The sequence below is a fragment of the Bidens hawaiensis genome, unplaced genomic scaffold (genome assembly GCF_021521415.1).
Source record: "Bidens hawaiensis isolate Kalapana, Puna unplaced genomic scaffold, B.hawaiensis_p1.1 tig00044604_1, whole genome shotgun sequence".
Lineage (NCBI taxonomy): Eukaryota > Viridiplantae > Streptophyta > Magnoliopsida > Asterales > Asteraceae > Bidens > Bidens hawaiensis.
In genome coordinates, this window is record NW_027497905.1 from 113567 (window position 1) to 123346 (window position 9780).

At 32.8% G+C, this 9780-nt stretch overlaps 1 protein-coding gene across 1 annotated transcript; it reads right to left on the reverse strand.

Moving 5' to 3' along the window:
• Nucleotides 1-397: 397 nt before the first annotated feature.
• LOC143595059 (diamine oxidase [copper-containing] 1, peroxisomal-like) lies at nt 398-6070 on the reverse strand. Its single transcript, XM_077074198.1, has 12 exons — nt 5502-6070; nt 4168-4277; nt 3775-4080; nt 3551-3663; nt 3123-3453; nt 2141-2356; nt 1832-2068; nt 1562-1747; nt 1339-1479; nt 989-1257; nt 822-903; nt 398-741 (listed from the first exon to the last, which is right to left on the reverse strand). Exons 1-12 carry the CDS (start codon nt 5668-5670, stop codon nt 607-609), a joined length of 2295 nt encoding a protein of 764 aa, XP_076930313.1. The 5' UTR covers nt 5671-6070; the 3' UTR covers nt 398-606.
• Nucleotides 6071-9780: the final 3710 nt, after the last annotated feature.

Consider the following 9780-nt stretch of genomic DNA (forward strand, 5'->3'; position numbering starts at 1 on the left):
TCTTTCATAATCATCATGATTATTATTACTATACACAACACATATGACACGTTACACACAAGTACTAGATTACCAGCTATTTTCTCTTTTCCTTCACACAACCTCCTGGAGATGCTATCCCTCATTACACTCATACACCTCTCAACTACACTTGAAAGTTGAAAGCCACACATGGAGCACACACTATAATTACTCTCACCAATATGTGCTGTCATCCATCAGTGATACCCGTTGATCCGGATACCCCTGGGTACCCGTTTCAACACATATAAATGAACATATAAATACAATTATACTTAACTAACCCATTACTCAGTAGTGTATGCATACACACAGGTAAAACACATAGCATATACCACCCACATACACATGTATATTGGCAGGAATACATTATTATAGTATTATACACACATACTACTATATCATATATTTAATGTGCACACATGTATAGAGGACATGTATACCATATACTTATTCAAGCAAAGACCAACAAGAAAACAAACAACGTTCAAGAACTGTACTGGTTCGAATACCACACCAAAAGACCATGGTTCAAAACTAACCAAACGCTTCACCACATTATATCTTACAATGTTTATGACCAAATCAAAGCTTGGCCATCAACCCATTTGAAACTGGCTTGGGTCCAATTCCGTCTTTAACATGACCGTCTTTCACATCGGACTCACAAGCACCAGGGGGGACATCTACAGCCGGGGAGCAGTTAAAGAACCCATGTGGCTGCACACAAAATACAATACAAAATAAGATAAATTTGTTTTAATATATTGAGATATAATCTCATTTTCCTTCAAACATACCTGAAGCATAAACCCAATCCGCTCTACTGGCATCACTGGCCAGTCTTCCAACCTTGGAACATGAGTGATCCCAAACACGTACCTGGAAGATTGAAAATAATGACAAAACATATAATAGCTTATTGAATGTTTAATAGACTGGTAGAATAACATAACAATTTACTGACCAGAGAACGATATCAGTTTCTTCAAGAGACCGATCTTTCTGGACCCACGAGGCCAGACCTTCACCAACACGTGGGTTTTGGTTAGGGAACTCTCCACCAGGAAAATCCTCACCGGGTGCATAAGGTGTAACCCACAGATTATGCTTCAGAAACGCGGCCCGTCTCAAAAATTTGGCTTCTGAACCTGCTAAAGGCAAGCAGTTTGAACCAGGTACCAGCTTGTAGCCCGTCAGCTGGCCCGTCCGGTTCACGGTCCTTGTGTGTCTCACCTGAATAAATTAAAATAAGTCAAAAAAATAATAGGTAAGAAAAGTCAAAGTCAACATATCAACTGACTTTAGTAGACTTACAATCCAATGACGAGCAGATAACTGATTGCAATCTCGCATTGCTTGAGATTCAGATTTTAGCAATGTTTCCTGTGTGTAGAATGCATTATTGTGAACATTATCATTTCCCGGTTCTTCAACTTTAACATCAACTTCAACAACCTAATAAAAACACACAAGACAACTGTAATTTATTTTCTGAATTTTAACAGAAACAACTTTAGCATAATGCCATAATGCATACCTGATTGCATGTTTCTCCAGGCTTACAATCAACTGCCATGTCCATACGGGCAACAAAAAAATGTTGATGAACTGGTGCATACAGTCCTGGTGCAATAGTAGTACCATACTTTCTAACTTCTCCTGGCTGCAAAGCACCTAAGCTCAGGATTCCGGTGAGTTTAACTTCAGCTTCAATCTTTCCATCCTGCAACCACCATGCATAAATTAATTTATTATAGAATTATAAAACATCCAAACTTTTTTTCTGAATTTTGAACTAAAAAATCACCTGGTAAAAGTGCCAATAGAAACCATATTCATAGTTTGCAACGGTACATATAAAAGAAACCGTTAGTCGTCGAGATCTTCTGACTTCTGCTAACCCGGTTCTCCAATCTTGATGCTTCCAGAGGATTCCGTGATCCTCTTCATGCATACATACACAGTTTTCAATCGTTTCAACGCCTCCAATGAAGTTTGTGAAATGTGCATCAAAGTACTTGATATATCCTAAGCAATCGCATCCCTGTGGAGATAACAATTTGTTTTATTTTAACTTGTAACATAGGAATTTAAGGTATAATATTCAAGAACAAACCTTCTTTAGGGAATGTGCATTTTTTCCAAGGCCATCTTCACCAGCATCAAATGCATTCTTTCTGTAATGTGGATCATTTGGATCACCATAAGGTACAACCATCTCCACGAAGCTCAACCTGTGAGCTATTGATCTTCGACCCCTGCTACCATCAACATATGCAACCGAATGTAATACCAAACCCTCCCTTGGAGTAAAACCTATACGGAAGTTCCACTGCAAACCAAACAATATAAAACAATCACTCACTAAAGATGTATTAAATGATACAGAGGTGCCAATTTCTATCCATTTTGTAGTAAATCAAATGACTTAGATTGTTATTTTAAGAATAAAGCTTTTTATTGCTTGCAACTTCAGAAATAGGTTTTGTTCAAAGATTTAGATTGTTATGTTAATAACAAAGTTTTGTTAAACTTAGTTAGGCCTATAAACGAACCAAAGGTTCAATGAACACTTCATGAACCGTTAGGCGGGAAGTCAATATATGTTCATTTATTTAATAAACAATAGACCATGAACAAAAATATATGTTCATTTACTCAAATAAACGAGCATGAACACATTCTCGTTCGTGTGTTCTCGTTCGTTCATTTATGTTCGTGAACGTTTATTCGTTTAAGCTCGCTTATGTTCGTTAGTTTAAGCTTGTTTATGTTCATTCATTTACGTTTGTGAACTGTTCAGTTAAAACTGTTAACGAACGAACATGTCGACTGTCGTGTTCAATCGTTTGTTAGGTAAAAGTTAATGAACGAACACAGACAAGCTCTGTTCACGGTTCGTTTACAAGCCTAATCTTAGTTGATGCATTAATTGGTCATAAATTATTAAAACATTAACAAAAAATCGTTTCGGGGTTAACAGACTCGCCCTGTTTCAACCCATACTAAAATTTTGTTTAGACTCAAACTCGTTTTGACCCGTTACCCAACCCACCCAATCCAGAAAGTACCAATACATGTAACACCTCAAACATTACCTTCTGCCACTCAACATAGTGCCCATTAACCCGGAAGCTAGGTCCGTCTGGCTGTATAATTTGCAGGGGTTTGACATCACTGTGGTCAACACCACCTCGTGTATGACCCGGGGTGTAGTTTCTTAACGGGTCAGCTGGTGGTAGGGGAACAAGCTTTTGGTCTTCAAATTCGAGAACTGTCATCCGTTGCATGTCGACTAGAACACGTATGCCTTCAACTGGACGTGCGTAACCATTTTCCATTGGACTGTCAATTTCCGTCCTACAGAATATAAGCGGTTTTGCTAGTCTACGGCTAGGTGCATCAGCCTCACCATGGTATCCAACACACCTGCATAAGTTTCATTAAAATGTAGCATGTGTAAGTGTAAGTTACATAATTTGTGTTGTGTTAAAAATTCACGAATGATTTTAAGTTCTCAACTAACCAAGCATCAACCATCACTAGATCCATATCATCTATTCCCCTTTTCTTCATAGCCTCCCGAAAAGGTGGATAATCTTTCACCACAGCTTCACATTCAGCATATTCCACAGCATCCTGTGATGGATAACAATATGAGAACAAATAGCAAGCTACAATATGATGTAAACATTAAAAGCACGCATCGGGATTACTCATGTAAACATTAAAAACATGCATCAGGATTACCATTGGAGGTTGAACATCTAGAACAACTCGTGAAGATATGACTTTTCCTCTGTGATGTCCGCCTCGAGTTGCTGCATGTACTTGCGATAACTCAACAATCCATACACTCGTCTCGTTTGATTTCTTATTATAAACAACAAGCCGAGCTCTTCTTGGAGGAAGCTTAGTAGGTAAGACAGCCCCTCCTTTACTTCTGGGTAACAATGATGGTTGGAATGGTGGAAAGAAGTAGGCATCTGCAAGCGCCACAATGTTTTTATCCGGTTCTGATAGAACCACTTCCACAAATCGCATGCCATCTCTGACCTGAAAAGAAAAGGGGTTAATATTTTTCACTTTGATATATTACCAGGATTGATGCTTTATCTATAAATTAGTAATATTGTTTAGTACCTCAGGGGTTGCTCCAGCAGCCCTGACAGTTGCAACAGCTACTTTGATTTCAGCTGAAGATAGTGGGTCCAAAGGATGACTGGTTTGAGCCCTTGTGAGGACTTGGATTCCTAAACATTACAGCTCAATTAGTGGATAAACTATAGGGAAAGCAAAACCAAAAGGAGTCTCACACTAATAAGAGGTTTATACAGCAACTTCTGAGTCAAAAAGCTACATATTATAGCATATAACTTCATATGTAAAGTGAGAGTGTGAGACTAAACATCTTTTAACATAGTTGAACCAGTCTCCACTTTTCAATGGCTGCGATACGACATTATCATGTTAAGCCTAATTTGTGTGTAGAATAGATAAAGGGTAGGTCAAAAGACTGTTATCGCCTATTGATGTAGTGAACAAAATAAGGAACACAAGTGCAGTCCATAAGATGTTGTTCCCTTTGTTTGAAGTGCTTATTAGGTGTAAAATAAAGTTATGACTATTGTAACTAAAAGAAACACAATCTCATTTAAATGAATGCAACCCACAGGTTCGTATGAACTATGAAACACTGAACACCTTATCTCATCTAATGTTTAATGTAATGTCAAACAAAAGGCCTAGAACATAATATCTAGAAAAACAGTGAATCACAACACAACAAATACTCTGTACAAAAAATTGTAGCAAATAAATAATAATCAAATCAATAACCATCCTTACAGTGTGTCTTATCACTTATAACAACTTTAAAAACCTTGCAATTGAAAGGATCTACTACTTTAAGTAGATCAGTACATTGTTCTTTTCTTTGATTTGACAAATCCATTTGAAAAATTAAATATATAGAAATAACAATTCAGGTAAGCCCCACCACCAAAGGTGACAACCAAAAAGAAACAGATGTTGACGATACTCACCAACAAACATCAAGATCTGACATATAATAATTGTCTGAATCTACACATAGAAGAAGTACACTCCAAATTTTGTACATCCATTATCCATAATCCAACTCATATATCACCAGATAAATGATTATCTACTAATCAATACACATATGTATACATATACGTATAGTTGTCTAAATCTACACATAGAAGCACACTCCAAATATTGTACATCCATTAATCCAACTCATATATTACCAGATTCATCATTATCCAATAATCTACACACATATGTATACGTATACGTATAAATTAGGTATTATACGTATACGTATAATATATAATCGTACACATCTCCGTATAGTAAATTAGGTTAACATATGATCGATATTAAAATCGTAAACCTATACAAATACGTACAATAAACGCACAATATACGCACAAATACTCAATAATAACTACCTTTGGTTGAAGGATCAGAGGAATTGATGACGGAATTGATCGGCAGTTTCCGATCATCGTTAGTCCAATCATCGACGACGACGACGGCGGCGGAAGCGGCTGCCGGGACAATCTGACGGCGGTCGGAATCAAGGGAAGAATGCGACGTCTTTTGCGAAGCTGAGGCCATTGCAGAGGGTTAGCAAGCTCACCAAATCCACCGTAGTAGTAGCTGCAGCAGTGCGTACAATCTACTGACATACAGAAGCAATTCTGCTGTGTGCGTATAGTTGATGTACCACCACGCCCTAACCCCGTCGATCGAATATATTATTATTATTATTATTAATTGATTCTGTTGGTGATGTATAGATATAGGGGTTTGTATGTATAGGTTGGGTGATGGTTGTGTGTAATGGTGGAAAGAGGGCTTCTGGGGTGTTCTGAATCTAATGTTTTAGGAGTGGAGAGGGGTGGGGGTGTATATATAAAGAGGATGACAGTGTGTTGGCGTATTAACGATTTCACGTGACAAGAGTCCCGATTTAGGTTTTTTTTTTAATCGGTTGCTGATGTGTATAGTCGCGTATATTTGTTCTCTGTCATGTTGCGTTGAGCCGTTGATATGTTTAAATTTGTTTTGTGTTTCGGATCAATTTATTTTACGTTCATTTACAAATATAGGGTATTTTCACTATCAAGTTAACTGGTTTTGTAATCAAATCATATTTTTAATGGAATATTTATATGAATAAAAAGATTCTAAGTATTTATAAGTTATAATTATATTTTTTTAATGAAATCGTGAATTTTAACAAAAGATAATAAAATATTTCATTATGAATAACATAAAAAAATCTTATATTAAAATTATTATTAATAAAACACGCTTTTGTATTATAGTTTCGGAAAAGATGGATAGAAACTCTATGAACGTATGGATTCATGAAGGTTGAATGAATATATGAAAATAAATTTGTATGCATTCATAATTTATTCTTATCTTTATCATCTTACAAATATAAATATTGTGCATTAAATTTTACCACATTCATCTCATACATTAAATAGTGTATATAAATTGATTTAATAAAAAACAAAGTTGATATGATTTCATTAAAGATATAAATATTTTGATTATTGACATAAATACCCGTATATTATTAATTCATATAATCTAGGTAATTAAGTTTGATTACATGACTAATTGATATGTTTTGATTACCCTGACATAGATATGTTTTCAATTAATATAGAAGAATAATTTAAGTGGGAAATTTAGGCTAAGAATAAATCTCCAAGCGACACGTGTCCCCAGTAATTTTTTTCATAATCACGAAAAAGATACACCTAGTGATTTTATAAGTTGTAATTATATTTTTTTTAATGAAATCAGTGTTGTAAAAGTCGGATTCCAAGGTCCTCGGACATCAACCTTGCCGCATTTTCCTAACCCGGCCACCATTACTCGCCAAGGTCCAACTCGGTTAAAAGTCGGAGTAGTCAGGATTACTCGGCCTCCAAGGTCAACTCGGCCACAATTTTTTTATTTTCTTTTTATTTATTTTAATTCTTTTTAGTAAAAAATTAAAAATAACAACAAAACATGAATTTTTTTGAATTATGTTTATTTTGACGTAAATTATGCTTATCTTAACATATATTAGTATCCAATAATTATTTTATGTTATATTTATCGTGTCCGAGTACTCCCTACAAGGGGGGTCGGCTGCCTAGTGAGGTTTACAACATTGAATGAAATAGTAAATTCTAACAAGATATGATAAAATATTTCATTATGAATGACACAAAAAAAACATATTATATAAAATTATTATTAATAAAACACGCTTTTGTATTACAGTTTCGAAAGAGATGGATAGAAACTCTATGGATCCATGAAGGTTGAATGAATATGTGAGAATAAATTTGTTATTCATTCATAATTTATTCTTATCTCTATCGTCTTACACCTATAATATCGTTCATTAAATTTTATCACATTCATCTCGTACATTCAAAAGTGTATATAAATTAATTTAATAAAAAATATCAACATGATTTCACTAAAGATATAAATATTTTGTTTATGTTCATATAAATACCCGCATATTATTAATTCCTATAATCTTGGTAATTAAGTTTGATTAAATGATTAATTGATATGTTTTGATTACACTGTCATAAATATGTTTTCATTAAATACTCTTTCCGTCCCATTATAAGTGTTCACATTTCCTTTTTTATTTGTCTCATTACAAATATCCACTTTCAAAATTTATTAGCCAATTTTCAAGTTTACTCTTAAACATACACAACTAATATTAATAAATAATATTGATGGACTCACTTTTCAATGTCATTATTGTCATTTGATAAGAAAAAAATAATAATCATTAAATTCACCTTATAATGGGATGGAGGAAGTATAAAAGAATAATTTGAACGAGAAATTTAGGCTATGAATGAATCTCCAAGTGACACATTTCCGAGTTATTATCTTTTATTATATATGTAGATACCTAATAACTTACTAACAAATTAAACAATTAATTACTTTTATTCATATAAAACATATTGAGCTCAAGATATTATCTCTCGTTTTTTTCCTATATATCTCTCATTCCCAATTAACAAATTTGGTTTTACATATTAAGCTCAAAATAAGATTATCACATAATAGACAGTTAGAACTAATAACTAAAAATGTTAGAAATGAGGAATAAATAAAAGTAGTTTAAAACAAGTTAGTTTTACCTTTAAAGGTTAATAGATATATGAAAAATTAAAAATCTAAGTATATAACTACAAAATTTATCACCTTTTGTCTTTAAAATCAAAATATTATCTTTTTTTTTAAATTCTTCAACGATTTAACATGTCAACCCACTTTTTATCGAGTCGTGTTCAGGTCGTCTCGCTTTTTAAACGGATTGTGTTAACTAAACCTATATTTTTATGTGTCGAGTTCGGGATAAGTTAGGAATTGTCGCCGTTTGTTTTAGGGTTTATATTTTATATTGAATTAACTAGATGATTTCAAATTGGGCATCGACTTATAATTTTTAAAACAATGATGACAAATGCATAAGTAATATGCAAGAATCAGGCACTAATGTAAATTTAAAAACCGTGATAAAATTTATACGCGTGTAGATGAATAATCTAAATGAAAATAACACAAAAGAATGAGTCTTGAAGGTGATGAAACTCTTATCAAGGTTTCTCGTATGCTCGATGTGTAAACTTCGTTTTAAGCTACACATTGCTTTGAAAGTCCTGCTTGAGGATATGTTAACTGAACTTATTTTCTATTATATTTATAACTAGCTTTTATCTCCCGTATTATGGGGTTGTTTTACATTATTCGTTTCTAATATTTATATATTTTTTGGATTTTAATTTTATTTATTGTAAGAAAGTTAATAATATGTTTAGAATTCAATTATGAAAGAGTTTCACAAATAAATAAGAGATTATAACCCAGTTTAAAAGTTATCTGGGCTTGATGAGACCCATGACCCGCTTATTTTTTTTACAATAAAATTGTTTCTTAATTATAAATAATGTTCTTTTATAAAAAGTTCATATACTAATTTTTTATATATTTACCTGTGAATTCGAGTCAAATGCATGAGAATCCTTAATTTACAAATAAAACACTGTGGTAGCTTGAAAGAATGTAGGGATGTTTCGTTTATATATATTTAAGATAATACGGGAGTTGTTTACATTATTTGTTTATAGTATTTATACATTTTTTTGGATTTTAATTTTATTTATTGTAAGATGTTAATAATACACTGCTTGATAATAAAAGAGTTTCACAAATAAATGAGATGTTATAACTTGGTATAAAAGATATTTGGGTTTGGTGAGAGTCATGACCAACTTATTTTTTATTATAAAATTGTTTCTTAATTATAAGTAATATTTTTTTAAATAAAGAGAATATTAATTTTTAGTATGTCTCTATTTTATAGGTTTTTCATATCATATGTTTGGTGAGATTAATTTTTAATTTAATAAGATGTTATAAAACCATTTAAGGGCTATCTGGGTTTGGTAAGACACATACTCGTGAATTCAGGTCAAATACATGAAAATTCTCCAATTGAAAATAAACCAATCTGTTGGCTTGAGAGAATGTAATTAAGAAGCAACCAAAAACTTTTAAAGGTTTCGTTTATATATATTTAAGATTTTTTTATTTATCGTTTACTTTTAAGTTTGTTTGTTAGTTGTTATATCTCTACTTTAAATATCATTATCCTTTGTTTATTATTATTATTATTATTAT

What these genes read in the sequence shown, in the direction of transcription:
- LOC143595059 (XM_077074198.1), bottom strand. Translation starts at nt 5,670, where the DNA reads ATGGCCTCAGCTTCGCAAAAGACGTCGCATTCTTCCCTTGATTCCGAC. An exon ending in CTGGAGAAACATGCAATCAG is followed by an intron (nt 1,480 to 1,561) that starts GTATGCATTATG and finishes TGTTTTTATTAG; the next exon opens with GTTGTTGAAGTTGATGTTAA. An exon ending in TATCTGCTCGTCATTGGATT is followed by an intron (nt 1,258 to 1,338) that starts GTAAGTCTACTA and finishes TAATTTATTCAG; the next exon opens with GTGAGACACACAAGGACCGT.